At 48.6% G+C, this 15,319-nt stretch overlaps 1 protein-coding gene across 2 annotated transcripts; it reads right to left on the bottom strand.

The window, feature by feature from the left end:
• Nucleotides 1-201: 201 nt before the first annotated feature.
• Nucleotides 202-4,581, bottom strand: SLC35C1 (solute carrier family 35 member C1). Of its 2 annotated transcripts, XM_048852716.2 has the most exons (3): nt 4,479-4,581; nt 3,561-4,102; nt 202-2,874 (listed from the first exon to the last, which is right to left on the bottom strand). In XM_048852716.2, exons 2-3 carry the CDS (start codon nt 4,069-4,071, stop codon nt 2,315-2,317), a joined length of 1,071 nt encoding a protein of 356 aa, XP_048708673.1. In that variant the 5' UTR covers nt 4,072-4,102; nt 4,479-4,581; the 3' UTR covers nt 202-2,314. The 2 variants fall into 2 exon arrangements, with proteins under 2 accessions (XP_048708673.1, XP_048708672.1); XM_048852715.2 differs by lacking the exon at nt 4,479-4,581 and having other exon boundaries at nt 3,561-4,322.
• Nucleotides 4,582-15,319: the final 10,738 nt, after the last annotated feature.

Genomic DNA, 15,319 nt, shown 5'->3' with positions numbered 1-15,319 from the left:
CAAGTCTGAGGGGAGAGGCTACGCCTACAATGACAATTCAGTGCCAGGTTCAGAGACAGGCAATAGTGAAAGGCCAGGACTGCTACCATGCTGAAGCAAGTAGAAGGAATATAGGGTCTCCCTGTGTACTAGGAGCACTGCAGAAACCACTATTTATCTTGCACACTTTGCCAGCTCTGCAGACCAAAACAGTCCCCAAGGTTCCAATCCACACTTTTATTAAACAAGTTTGACAATCACAGGTCGGTATTTGCAACCTAAAATGTATCCCAGTAGAAAAATTAATTAACAGAGACCATGGAAAAAAATTCATCCCCCGACCAAAAAAAATGAGGCCTTCAATGAGGCAACTGTGATTCAGAACTCCAGTGAGGTTTAGGCTCCTGGAATCAGGAACAATTCACCCAGCAAGAGGAGGAGTGGAGAAAAGAGAGAGAGAAAAAAAATGTCCTACTGCTTTCATAATAATGGCCTGGTACTCTTTGGGACTTTTTAGGGCACAGCGGGATAGATCACACCAGCTCTCGCCATGCCCCACTTTAGTAATCCTTGGAAGGTGAAGGAGCTCAAAGGTTAGATAAAGCTCAAACAGTATTTAGTAGGGAGGAAGAATCGATGTCTGAATCAAGATGAGAAAAAGGTAGCTCTGCTGTAGCCACAATGGCACTTGAATGAGACAGGGTGGGACACAGAGGTTTCTGTGCTAATCAGACTCTTAAGTGGGAGCCTGGATATGAATTCAGCCCAACTGCATTCACCCCTCCTCTGGGATTTCTTGGTAAAAGAGTTGCAACTTCTCAGATAGTTCTTGGTGCAGCTGAATTATGGCATTTTCCATGCTCAAGCATCAGTTTTCACGCAGTTGGCACCCCTTCTAGTGAGGATCACCAGGTAAGGCAACCATTGAGGGGCAGAGAGCAATACACCCTGAAACTGGCCTAATTATGAGAGCATTATTGCCAGAAAGGCAACTCTGTCTCTAATACAGAAGGCCAATGAGAAATGTCTTGAATTCCCCAATTCATTATTATGGGGTACTCACCCCAGAACAGCAAATGGTTCAGAAACCCACAAGAAAAGAGAGCCAGCTACTCTTTCACCAAGGCAGAATCCCAGGTACCCAGTAAAGGAAGGACCCAGCAATATTATGTGAAAGGGCCAGCACCACTCCCCTGCCCAACACAAGGAATGTTGCTAGCTTTTGGAAGTTTGATAAAAATCCTTTCCCATCCTTTTAGTCATTTATTGGACAAGCAAACCCCTTGGGCGTGGGAGAAAAACAGAGTTAACATACAACCTTGAAGGATCCACACCAGGAAATACTGTGTTCTTGGACAGGCAATTTAGAGGTCCCAGAACTGTTGGTGAGGGGATTTCCAAGTGTATATTGCAATGGTGTAGGAACAGGAAGGACATCCATTTTCATTTATAATTAAAGCTAGGTTATGTCACAGAGGTCACGGAAGTCACAGATTCCGTAACTTCCGGAGACCTCTATGACATTTTCTGCCTCAGCCCAGGGTGGTGGGGCCAGAGCTATCAGCCGCCGTGTCTCCCCGCCCCCGCAGCCCTCAGCTGCCGTGGGGAGGGCTTGGCCCTCAGGCGGCAGGTGCTGTCCCCCTTCCCTACAGCAGTGCTCAGGCTCTCGTTCTCCATCCCCACACCCAGGCTTCAGTCATCCCCTATTTGCCCTCCCATTATTTTTAGTAAAAGTCACAGACAGGTCGTAGGTTTCCGTAAATTTGTGTTTATTGCCCACGACCTGTCTGTGACTTTTACTAAAAATAACTGTGACAAAATCTTAACCTTACTTATAATAGGAGGCAGGAGTAGCCTGGAAAGTCTGGCTACCTGCCCCTCCTCTACATTTAGGTGCAAGATCTCACCACTTCAATTCGTGGCTAATCTAGAAGTAGCTATTATCTGTTCCCAGTTACACACACCTCATGCCCTTTTCCCTCTCCATCACCAGGGGAGCAGCTCGGTGTCCATATGGTGTTTAAATGGTAACAGCAGTTTAAAGAAGCCCCAGTACTGACAGAAGGTTCCCCTAATACACCCTCGTCCCATCAACAAATGCCTTCTCCTGTTCAAGAAACAGGGTGAAATCCAAAGGAAGTAACATTCTCCTCCCCATCACAATTTTAGTAAACACACTGTATACACGGGACACCTTTGGTTTCACTCTTGACACCCCTTCCTATGCACTGCATAGTTCAATGTTTTCCTGCCCTGAAGGTTTCTGATCCTGGCTTCTTTCCCATTGAAGCTCCACTCCATAGGCACAGCAGCAGAGGTGCAGACTGGAGCTGGCCTAGACGCCAGTCTCATTTTTCTCGCCTGTTTTTGGAGTGGATTCCTCCTGTGCCTTCTTCATCTCCAGCCCTTTCACCCACGTGTAGGCAAAGGAGCCTCCCAAAACCATCATGTTGCTCGTCCACCACAGGAAGCTTTTGGTCTCCTCATAGTAGCAGACAGCCAGCACTGTCTGGGCACAGGCCTTGGCCGTCCCAGACACATTGTGGGTGAGTGGGCTGGTGAACTTGATCTGGAGTCCCGTCACGTAACCGATTGCAAAGCCGAGCACTCCTCCCAGGGTCATCATGCCCCAGAAACCAGGGTTCCCCAGCTTGTCAAAATGGTAGAGGGTGTGGAACTCACCAAGCAGCAGCATGAGGGGCAAGAATAGAACACAAGCATTCATATTGTTGTAGAAGGTCAGGCGCCAGATGCTGCCATCCACGGCGGGCAGCACTTTCTTGGTGTAGATGGCATTGAGTGAGACACAGAGACTTGCCAGGATCCCAAAGATTACGCCGACCCATGACAGAGTGCCCTCTGCTCCCTCTTGGTCTATTCCCAGCCAGAACCCACCTGCAACCATACAGAATTAGTGACATACTGAAAGGGAATTAGAGACACCAGAGATCCAAACACTACGCACACTCCCTTAAAAAAATCCATTGTTAGTTGCTTTTAAATGGGTCTGTGACTCTTTCTCCCCACCACCTTATATGGAGGAAGATGACCCGAGTGCAGCACCAAGGTTAAGGTTCTCCTCTTTGGGTTTTTGTTTGTTTGTTTTGTTTTTATAATCTTTACAATCTCAGGAATGTCAAATCTTGTCTTCACTGGTTTTGTCTGAGGTTTTTTTTTAATGCTTAAGAACTGAAAACTCCCTAAGAAGTAAACCAGTCTAACTAAAACTTCTATCAGTTGCTCAACTTTCACTCTCTTGGCTCTAGGGCTGTCATTATTTCTCTACTTTTCCAGTCACTAGAGAGTCTTCCAGCCTAGAGAGAAACCAAATTTCTAAAGTTAAAAAAAAGGGGACATACTTTACAAGACAAACAAAAAACAAAACAAACATCTCCAAAAACCTCCCAGGCTCTTTTTCTCCATAAATTGGGGGACAGAGGGGCGGAAAGGGGAAGGAGGAAAGGTATAAGCTCAACTATTTTTTCTTTGAAGGTCACCTTTGAAGTTCATCCACTTTTGAGCTGTTGCAAGACATCAAACTGGACACACAGGTATAGCCAGACTCAACAGGCTCTACTCACCTATAATGACCCCACAGGTTATCAGGGCATACAGAGAGGTGCTTTGCTTGAGGAGCAGATAGGAGAGCAGGACATTGAAGACAGTGGTGAGCGAGCGCCCCACGTTGTAGAAGGCCACACCAACATATTTGAGGCACAGGTTGTTGAAGGTGATCATGCTGATGAAGACCACAGAGAGGGGGAGGATGCTGCGGGACGCCTTGAGGTCCATGCGGATGGAGGGGAAGTCCAGGTAGCCCAGGGGGCAGCAGGAGGCCAGCAGGCTGAGGGCCTTGCAGAAGAAGACAGTGACAGCACACTGATAGAAGGTGACAAAGAGTGGGGTGTCGAGGCGCAGCGAGGGGCTGTCCAGGAGGTACTTGTTGAGGAAGACCATGGTGATGGAGATGAACCAGTAGAGAGAGACTACCAAGGCGATCTGGACAGCCTTCAACAGGAAGGGGGTCTCCCTGCTGCTGCTGCCACCCTCCTCCTGCTGCAGCAGAGAGTCAGAGGAGCCGCTCAGAGCCATCCTGAGGATCCCAGAGCGCTTTAGCTGCGTCCTGTTCATGACAGAGGTGCAGAGGGGGGGGAAGCAGAGAAGCTGGGGTCAGTCAGGCAGAGCGGGATCCCGGCCCGGAGAGGGGCAGCCCCCCTGCGCTGCTGGGACCGAGTGCGCCCCTGTGCGCTGCAGCGCAGCGGGGACACACCGTGGGGCGCGGGGTCGCACAGGCGGACGCTGGAGCCAGGGACCTGTGGGCGGAGCCGCGCTCACTTCCTCACCCGCCCCAGCGCTCGGCTCCGCCCACACAGGCGCTGCGCCGTGGTAACAGCTTAAAGGGGACGTGTCCTGCCAGAGCCAGGTCCCTGGCTCAGACACCCACCGCCCTGCCCGGGGTCCCGGTCCCGGAGCCCCCCGCACTCTGATCTGTCGCTCACCTTCCTCCTGTGCAGGGGGCTGCTGCTGCTGCGACCTGGCTTTCCGGATCGCTGTCGCTTCCTGATCCTGCACCTGCAGCCCCGCCTGCTACCCTGGGGCCCTTGATTCACGCCCCCCGGGGATGAGGCGTCACGCTCCCGTTCGCTGCTGCCCGCCTCCTCCCTCCCTCCCTTGGGGACACCTGCAAGTGCAGCCCGGCTCCCTCTCACCTGCCCAAGGGCACAATAACGTTTGGGTCGGAAACACGGCAAGGGCAAGGAAAGCCGTTTCCAGCAAGATTTTTTCCAATCCAAATTGTCTGTGATCGTCCCTGTCTTGCTAAAGCCCATTTATACAATCCCTTAATTTTGGGCCAGCCTTGAGCGTGACTTTTAAACCTAAGCAAGAACGTTTCCACTGAAATAATAAAAAAATTCTGAGCACAATCTGGCTAATGTTTAGGAACCATTAAGAAAGGGATAGAAAGTAAAACAGAAAATATCACAACCCTACTACAAAAATCCATGGGTGCAAACCCACTGAACTGTGACCAATTCTGCTTGCCCCATTTCAAAAAGGGTATAGCGCAGAGGTGAGCAAACTACGGGCTGCAAGCCAGATGCAGCCCACGAGCCATTTTAAGCGGCCCCCTGCTCCAGTGCTCCTGCTAGGGTGCTGTGTCAGGGCTGCACCACGCAGCTTCTGGAAGCTGTGGCATGGCCCCACTCTGGCTCCTACATGCTCCAATGGGAGCTGCAGAGCTGTGCCTGCGGATGGGGCAGTGTGCAGAGCTGCCTGGCTGCGCCTCCGCATAGGAGTGGAGAAGGGACTTGCCACAGCTTCCAGGAGCCACTTGAGGTAAGCGCCGCTCGGAGCCTGCATCCCTTGCTCTCCTCATACCCCAACACCTTGCCCCAGCCCTGATCCCCCTCCCGCTCTCCAAACCCCTCAATCCCAGCCCAGAGCACACTCCTGCACCTGACTCCTCATCCCCATCCTCACCCCAGAGCCTGCACCCCCTCCCACACTGCAACCCCAATTTTATGAGCATTCATGGCCCACCATACAATTTCTATTCCCCGATGTGTCCCTCAGGCCAAAAAGTTTGCCCACCCCGGTATAACGGAACTGGAAGAGGTTCAGAGACGGGCAACAAAGCTCATCAAGGGTATGGAATGGCTTTCATATGCAAAGACTAAAAAGATTAAGGCTGTTCAGTTTAGAAAAGAGATGACAAAGGGGGAAATATGATAGAGCTCTATAAAATCATGTATGGTGTGGAAAAAGGGAATGGTGAAATACAATACAATACAAAAAGCAGTGGTCACCCAATGAAATGAATAGACAGCAGGTTTAATACATAGAAGAGAAAGTACTTCTTTACACAGGGCACAGTTAACCTATGGAACTCATTGCCGTGTGATGTTGTGATGGCAAAAGTATAATAGCATTCAAAAAAATACTAGGTAAGTTCATGGAGGATAGGTCCATCAATGGCTATTAGCCAAGATGGTCAGAGCTGCAAGCCCCTGCTTGGGACAACCCTAAACATCTGACTGCTAGAAACCAGGAGGTGGATCCCTCCAATTGCCCTGTTCTGTAGACTCCCCCTGAAGCCCTGGTACTGCCACTGTCAGAGACAGAATACTGATAGGGTTGTCAATTTTGATAGGACGTATTCCTGCAGGTTTCATCACATGGTGTAATCTTTAATTCCTGGAGACATCAGAACAACCCTGGAGGGTTGGCAACCCTAGATAGGGTTAGATGGATCATTGGCCTGATCCAATATGGCAGTTCTTATGTTTCAGAGTAGCAGCCGTGTTAGTCTGTATTCGCAAAAAGAAAAGGAGTACTTGTGGCACCTTAGAGACTAACCAATTTATTTGAGCATAAGCTTTCGTGAGCTACAGCTCACTTCATCGGATGCATAAAAGTGGAAAATGCAGTGAGGATGTTTTTATACATACAGATCATGAAAAAATGGGTGTTTATCACTTCAAAAGGTTTTCTCTTCCCCCACTCCACTCTCCTGCCGGTAATAGCTTATCTTATGTTCTAATGTTTGTAAAATATCTTACTCTTGGTGGAATTCTGCAATAAAAAAAATAAAAAATTATGCACACAATATTTTAAAATTCTGCATATTTTATTTGTCAAAATAATACAATATAATCACACCAGTTTCAATTATTTTTGGTCATTTATTTCAAAATACCTGTCAGCAAGTCTGTCTGTAACAATACAGACAACAAAGAAGATTCAGGAAATGTTTTTTTGACAAATAGATTCCTTACTAGGCATATTAATACAGAACTCTGAGTAATAATTCATTTAAACTACAATACAGAATGTATTTCCTGCACCCCTCAGAAGCAGTGCAAAGGCTTGGGGGAGTCAGGGGTAATGGAGAAGCTGAGGGAGAGGGAAATAAATTGCTGGGAAGGAGCCTGGGTGTGAACTTGGAGGATTGTTGGGTATGGGTGGGAAAAGTATGAACAGGTTTTTTTGGTGGGGAGGGAGAGCAGGGAGGAATTGTTAGGAAGCTTCCCCCATGGAGACCCTGGCTAACCCCTAGCCTCTCCCATTCAGTCAGGCACATCTGCCCCTGATCCCAGCTGTTCCTGAACCCCCATGTGTCCTTTTGCCCACATTCAGACACCTGCTCCCCCCATCCCCATGTGGCCCTGCACCCCCTCCCCTTTTCCCATGTATCTCTGTGCCCCCACTCAGCCACTCCCCTGTCCTTATGTGGCTCTGTACCCCCCTCTCCTGTCCCCATGTGTCTCTGTGCCCCCACTCAGCCACCCTCTGTCTCTAGGTGTCCCTGTACCCCCTTCCTGTGTCACCATGTGTCTTTGTGCCCCCACTCAGCCACTCCCCTGTCCCTATGTAGCTCTGCACCCCCCATCTCCATGTGTCTCTGTGCCCCCACTCAGCCACTGCCCTGTCTCTATGTAGCTCTGCACCCCCTCCTCCATCACCATGTGGCCCTGTACTTCCCTCCCCCCGTGGCCCTGTGCCTCCACTCCCATTCAGCCCCTGCCCCAGTCTGTCCTCCCCCATTAACCCTTATGATCCCCTGTCTGACCCCTGCTCCCAGCATGCCACGCTGTTTGTCTCCCCATAGCCCCTGTCTCCTGACCTGGCCTTACAGGCACTGTGAAGAAGGCACGCTCTTTCTCTTCCCTAGCTGGCGGGGAGTTGCTGCTGCTGTGTTCTATTGCCACAGCGCCCTCTGGTGGGCAAAATCCGGAACTGCAGAAGTTATTTTCTGCTGGGAGCAGCTGCTGTTCTTGCACCACAGCACCCTCTGGTGGGCAAAAGCAGAACTGCAGCAACATTTCCACAAAAGCTTTTTTCTGTGCAAAAAATTAAAAGTATGCACAGTTCATTAATTATGCACACTCACAATAATGCAGAATTCCCCCAGAAGTAATATCTGCTTGAAGGAGCCTGTTAGACCTACCCTCTCCATTCCCCCACCACGACAGTGCTATGGCTACACTTTGACAGCTGTTGGCTGCCTACCATGGTAATCTGCAAGATCCTGCAATTGGAACTGCACAGTCAATGGTCACACAAAGGAGGAGCTGATTACAGGATCAGTGCTAAAACCATTCTAGAAACTGGGCTCCTCACAGCTGCAATAAACCTCATTACTATTACCATTACATTGTGCTTTGCCTGGGAATCAAGTAGCATGGGTAAGAAAGAGTGACTCCTGTATATTTTTAGTGTCCCATGGGAATGGTGTGACCCATTTTGCAGCCTGGCTCCACTGACAGAGCAGCAACTCTGCTCTGACTGGCACCAAACTAAACTAAAAGGAGCTTTTCTCCTGGCCTGCTCTGATGAGTCAGATTTGTCATGTGATGCTAGAGAATAGAATAGAAAAACAGCAGTGTCTTCACAGGGATACACTGTAGGGGCTCTACCAATCATTCCCAGGTACTACCACAACAGAAAAAATAATAATTGTTAGAGAATGCTAGTGCCCAGACAAGGGCCTCTTGTTGGGCACTTTGGCTGTTGGAGAGGGAGAAACAAATTGCCCCTTCCCCTCTCCCCATTATTGCTGTAGGAAGATATTACAGCAAAGGTGTCAAACTCCTATGGAGAGGGCTGAATTCCATTTCTAATTAGGGGCAGCCCTTACATACTCCCTTCAATCTACTGGGGAACTCCCATGGACATCAATGGGAGGTTTGCACAAAGATCAAGGGTCAAATATGGCTCACATCTACTAATTAAACATGTTGTTATTATTTCTTCAGACCTTATTGTCACATTCAGCATTGATCCTGAAAGCTGTTTCATCTTCAGAATACTTGCTGTTTCTGTTCTTTGTTGTTCTTCTTTCCCTCTTCTCCTTTCTCTATTTAAAATGTCTTATTGTGAAAGATTTAAGAAGCTCAATCTATTTAGTCTATTCAAGAGATGCTTAAGAGGTGACTTGATCATGATCTATCAGTATCTACATGGGAAATATATGTCTGATAATAGACAGCTCTTTAATCTAACAGAAAAAGGGACAGAAAGACCCAGTAATAGAATGCTGAAGCTAGACAAATTCAGAAGTAAGTTGTCAATTTCTAACCGTGAGAATAATTAATCATGTGAATGACCTGAAGAATTCATCATGTCCTTTATCACTCAAAGTCTTTAAATCAAGCTGCAATGTCTTTCTAAAAGTATATGCTCTCATTCAACCAGAAGGTATGGTCTTGATGCAGGAATTACTGGTAATATTCTATGGCCAGTATAATGCAGACAGATAAGACTAGATGGGAGTTTCTTGGGGATTTAAAATCCATGAATCCATTTCTTTCCCATTTCCCTGTCTTTTTGTTCTCTCCCTTTCTTCCCTCTGCATTTTCTTCCTTGCAGTTTCCACACCACAGGTGCCTCATTCCAATCCCTTCTCTATTCCATTTGCTAAAACGATCACAGATGAGATAGTTAATGCTGACATTTAAAGTGTCATCCTTAGGCTTGAGAATCAACATCCTAATGAGTTTTGTATGGGTGGGGGAAGATCATATCTCATTGTTTCAGGCTATCTGCAGACTCAAGAAGACAGTGCTACATCAATCTGTACTTGCTTCACATTTGGAAGATTTTCTTTGCATTCACAAAGCCTGGAAACTTACTTTTAAATAAGAGATTAGATTCTGCAGAATCTGAATGTCATGTGGACAACAGAAATATATTAAGTGGACTGAGTGTTTGACACCTTTGTACTACAGCCTATAGTTTGGGTCTTACCAAATTCACGGTCGTGAAAAACATGTCATGGACTGTGAAATCTGGTCTTGTGTGTACTTTTACACTATACTATATGGATTTCACAGGGGAAACCAGCGTTTCTCAAACTGGGGGTCACAACCCAAAAACAGGTTGTCGGGGGGTTGCAAGGTTATTGTAGGTGGGTCATGTTATTGCCACCTTTACTTCTGTGCTACTTTCAGATCTGGATGGCTGGAGAGTGGTGGCTGCTGGCTGAGGGCCCAGCTCTGAAGGCAGCAGTGCCGAAGTAAGGGTAGCAATACCATACCATGCCATCCTTACTCCTGCGCTGCTGCTGGCAGTAGCGCTGCCTTCCAATCTGGGCTCCCGGCCAGCAGCTGCCACTCTCCAGCTTCCCAGCTCTGAAGGCAGCATCACTGCCAGCAGTAGTGCAGAAGTAAGGGTGGCAATACCACAAGCCCCCTACAGAAACCTTGGAAACTCCCACCACTACCCCTTTTTGGGTCAGGACCCCAACAGTTACAACACTGTGAAATTTCAAATTTAAATATCTGACATCATGAAATTGATTATTTTAAAAATCCTATGACTGTGAAACTGAGGAAAATGCACGGTGAATTTGGTAGAGCCTACCTACAGCACAAAAGATTTGGTGTAGGGGGTTGTGGCCGTCCCTCCCCATCAGTCTTGGGGGGAGGCCATACCCCCTTGCTGCTGCGCCTCTGTCTACTGGGGAAGTAGCGGTCTCTGAGGCCCTGGCCCTCTAGGCAGGGCCAAACAGTAAGTAGTCCAAGGCTCAGGCCAGTCAGGGTGGAGCACAAAACAGTCTAGGGGCCTCAGTACCCACCCCAGGCAGGGTGGAGCACCAAAGAGTCTAGGGGCCTCTTTCCCTCCCCAGGTGGGGCAGAGCAACAAACAGTTTCTTGCCTGACATCCAGATTCAGGCAGATGGCAGACAAACACCAGCCTCTTGGCCTAAGGTGGGGAGCTGCCACCCCAGGGGTGGGGTTGGCAACAGGGGGTAGGAGGACCTGGGCCCACCCTACTCCACTGGGTCCCAGCCCAGGGCTCTAACTGTAGCAGAGGGCTCTGCCACTTGGTCAGTGGGGATCTCACCGAAACACACTGACCAAGATTCTGGCCACACAATTGGACTATGGTCTGGTTTCCCTGGGCTACTTCCTACAACCCCCTTGCTGTGTACATATGTCTCATGGGAGTCTTCTGTCTCACCTAGGCTACACTGCTAGTAGCAGTCCCAGCAGCTCCTTGGCATTCTCATCAACTGGAAATCCCTTTGGCTCCTCAGAGCTGCAGAGTTTCCCTTCAGGTTCCCGCTCCAGCAGCGGGTGGGAGGTATCTGTCTTCTTCACCGCTCCAGCCCAACTGAGTTGCAGGGCCCACCTTTTATACTTCTTGTTCTGTCTCTCCGCTTCTGGTGGGGTGGGCATGGCTTGCCTGGCTTTGCTCACCAGAGGGTTAGAGTGATATTTACCTGCATCTTGGGCTAGCCTGAAAAAGATAGTTCTGAGGGGTGTGAACTGTCCCATTCTCTTCAATGGTGTGTTAACTTTGAAATCTAACCACACAGGTGTTGTTGCCAACACTGGTAAATATTCCACTGCTAATCATTCTGACACCCAGCAATGTGATTACTCACAATCCCAAACTGCTTCCCCATGTACCAAAACCCAACTGTCCACTACTCATGAGCAAAAACCTCTGTCTTCCACCTGACAACTTCTAACAATAGTGATGCATTTTCAATACAGAGCTCTGCAGCATATTGCAAATTGAAAATGTTGGAGCAGCATAAAATAAATTAAAATTAATATAAAATAGGGCTGTCAAGCAATTAAAAAACTAATCACGATTAATCATGCGACTAAAAATAATCGTGATTAATCGCACTGTTAATAATAGAATACCATTTATTTAAATATTTTGGATGTTTTCTACATTTTCAAATATATTGATTTCAATTGCAGCACCGAATACGAAGTGTACAGTGCTCACTTAATTTTTGATTACAAATATTTGCACTATAAAAAACAAAAAATAGTATATTTCAATTCACATAATACAAGTACTGTAGTGCAATCTCTTTATAATGAAAGTTGAATTTACAAATGTAGAATTATGTACAAAAAATAACTGCATTCAAAAATAAAACAATGTAAAACTTTAGAACCTACAAGTCCACTCAGTCTTACTTCAGCCAATTGTTCAGACAAACAAGTTTGGTTACAATTTGCAGGAGATAATGCTGCCCATGTCTTGTTTACAATATCACCTAAAAGTGAGAACAGGCGTTCGCATGGCACTCTTGTAGCCAGCATTGCAAAATATTTATGTGCCGGATGTGCTAAAGATTTATAGTCCCTTCATGCTTCAACCACCATTCCAGAAGGCAGGCGTCCATGCTGATGACGGGTTCTGCTCGATAATGATCCAAAGCAGAGTGGACCGATGCATGTTCATTTTCATCATCTGAGTCAGATGCCACCAGCAGAAGGTTGATTTTCTTTTTTGGTAGTTCGGATTCTGTAGTTTCCGCATTGGAGTGTTGCTCTTTTAAGACATCTGAAAGCGTTCTCCACACCTCATCCCTCTCAGATTTTGGAAGGCACTTCAGATTCTTAAACCTTGGGTCGAGTGCTGTATCTATCCTTAGAAATCTCACATTGGTACCTTCTTTGCGTTTTGTCAAATCTGCTGTGAAAGTGTTCTTAAAATGAACACGTGCTGGGTCATCAACCGAGACATGAAATATATGGCAGAATGTAGGTAACAGAACAGGAGACATGCAATTCTCCCCCAAGGAGTTCAGTCACAAATTTAATTAACGTGTTATTTTTTTAATGAGCATCATCAGCATGGAAGCATGTCCTCTGGAATGGTGGCCGAAGCATGAAGGGGCATATGAATGTTTAGCAGGTCTGGCACGTAAATACCTTGCAACACCGGCTACAAAAAAGTGCCATGTGAATGCCTGTTTTCACTTTCAGGTGACATTGTAAATAAGATGCAGACAGCAGTATCTCCTGTAAATGTAAACTGACTTGATTGTCTTAGCAATTGGCTGAACAAGAAGTAGGACTAAGTGGATTTGTAGGCTCTAAAGTTTTACATTGTTTTGTTTTCGAGTGCAGTTATGTATAAAAAAATCTACATTTGTAAGTTACACTTTCACGATAAAGAGATTACCTCATACAAGTACTGTAGTGCAAGCTGAAAAATATTATTTTATCATTTTTACAGTGCAAATATTTGTAATAAAAATAATATAAAATGAGCACTGTACACTTTGTATTCTGTGTTGTAATAGAAATCAATATATTTGAAAATGTAGAACATCTGAAAATATTTAATAAAATTTCAATTGGTATTCTACTGTTTAAAAGTGAGATTAATTGCGATTAATATTTTTAATCACAGTTAATTTTTTTGAGTTAATCACGTGAGTTAACTGCGATTAATCAACAACCCTAATATAAAACTAAATAAGGAACAGGCGATGTCAGTGAATTTAGTCTCATTTAATTCAATAGTACCCTCAGATTAGCTGAAACTGTTGCAGAATCTTTCACCTGCTGTACTGGAGGCTGCAGATTTATCTGTCTCAACTAGAAGAATTCATACTTGAGCTCAACATTTTCAAATAGCCCCTTGGCCTCAAGCAGGAGGTGAGTGCTGAGGAGATTTTCAAAGTTAGGGTCTGGATGGTGCCCAGTTGTCAGAATGCTTGCTCTAAACTGGCCAGCCAAATCCCTGGCAGAGCAGCAGAGCATCCAACAACGACCTTTTGCATGTTCTCCTGTGTATGTGTGTAGAACTTGTGACAGACCCAGACCAGTGGGGTACAAGAGTCTGGTCCTATTGGGATCCAGGAAGTGGGCGGGCAGAGCTCGTCCACTACGAAAGGATCCCGCCCCCCAGCCTAAGGGGGAGATCCACAGGGCCTGGAGAGCTAACTAATTACGGGGGGCAACTCATGAAAAACAGGGACGGGAGTGCGGTCAAAGGGTCAAACGAAGGGAACCGGACGGGGACACCGAGCAGAGAACCCCGGACAGCGTCCACTGCTCCTCAAAGGCGTCAAGGGAGTCGGTGGATGCCGCCCAGAGGAACTCCGCCCGGAGGCGTGAACGGACAGAGGATCAGAAATAGGCCCCGCAGTCGCAGGAGACTCCATCGGCCAACCTCCTCACCCTGGTTTTATAGATGGCCGCTTTAGCCAGGGCCAGGAGGAGGTTGACCAGGAGGTCCCGCAACTTAGTGGGGCCACGGACAGGGAGTGCGTAGATAAGAAGGTGAGGAGAAAAGTGCAACCAAAACCGTAACAAAAGATTGGTGAGGAGCCGGAATAGGGGCTGCAACCTGGCGCACTCCAGATAGACGTGCGCCAGGGTTTCCCTCACGCCGCAAAAGGGGCAAGTGTCCGGGATTGGGGTGAACCGCGCCAAATACACGCCTGTGCTCACGGCCCCGTGAAGCAGCCGCCAACTGATATCCCCGGCGGGCCTCAGGACTAAGGTGGAATAGAGGCTGGCCCACCGGGGCTCCTCACCCTCTAGAGGTGGCAGGAGGTCTCGCCACTTTGTGTCAGGGCGGGACGCGAGGGTGAGGACATGAAGGGTGTGGAGCACGAGCGTGTAGAGATGTCGTTTTGGCACGGTCTGGAACCGGACCGGCTGCAACTCGCGCAGCCGGCTCACGGTGAAGGGGCGGGGGGGTCAGTCGGGTCCACGGGGCAGGGGCCCGATGAAAAGGTCCGGAGGGCCTGGGGTGGAGGGTGGGCGGGGCGCGCCCTCTCGCAGGACCCGGTTGAGGTAAACCCGAGCAGCGGGCGGCAAAGCGGCCCTCACCTCCTGAGGTACGCGCAGGGCAGTACGAGGTCTGGAGAGCCCCATGCGCTGAGCGAGCGTCAGGGGATCCAGCCAGTCTCCCCGGTTGTAGTCCAGGAGGTCTCCGACTCTGGTGACTTCCGTCAGGACCAACCTCTGGCGCACCGAGGGGGACTCCGCCGCCTGCACACGGAGCTGGGGGTTGTGTAGCAGGGGCTCCGCGAGGAGGTCTTCCCCCATGGAGGCCGCCACGGACCTGATCGCTGCGAACAGTTTCCAGGTCCGGAGGAGGTCCTGGTAGAAGACCAGCAGCCTGGAGAGGTCTCACGGAAGACCCCTCGGGTGGAGATAAAGGAGCTGCCGGTCATATCAGAGCCCTCGGAGGCGGCGCAGGAAGGCGTGCGCCAATATGCTCCACGCCGGACTACCTGCACCATAAAGGAGCCTCTGCAGGGCTTGGAGGCGGAAGACATGGACCTGAGTGCGGAGACACTTCTGCCCCTGGAGGAGGGAGGGCAGGGCCGGATGGAGAACCCCTGCAGAGACCCAGTGCAGTCCTGACCAAAAGAACTCCAGAATCAATTTCTGGAGGTTGGCCAGGAAATCCGGGGCCGGAACCAGGGTGTTGAGCCGGTACCAGAGCATGGACAGGACCAGTTGGTTGAGCACCAGTGCCCGCCCTCGAAAGGACAGACACCGGAGCAGTCCTGTCCATCTCCGGAGCCGCTCCACCACCCTGCCCTCTAAACCGTGCCAGTTCTCCG

The sequence above is a fragment of the Caretta caretta genome, chromosome 6 (assembly GCF_965140235.1).
Source record: "Caretta caretta isolate rCarCar2 chromosome 6, rCarCar1.hap1, whole genome shotgun sequence".
Taxonomy (NCBI): Eukaryota; Metazoa; Chordata; order Testudines; family Cheloniidae; genus Caretta; species Caretta caretta.
Note: the sequence above shows the minus strand (reverse complement) of the source record. Positions and strands in the feature narration are given on the sequence as shown.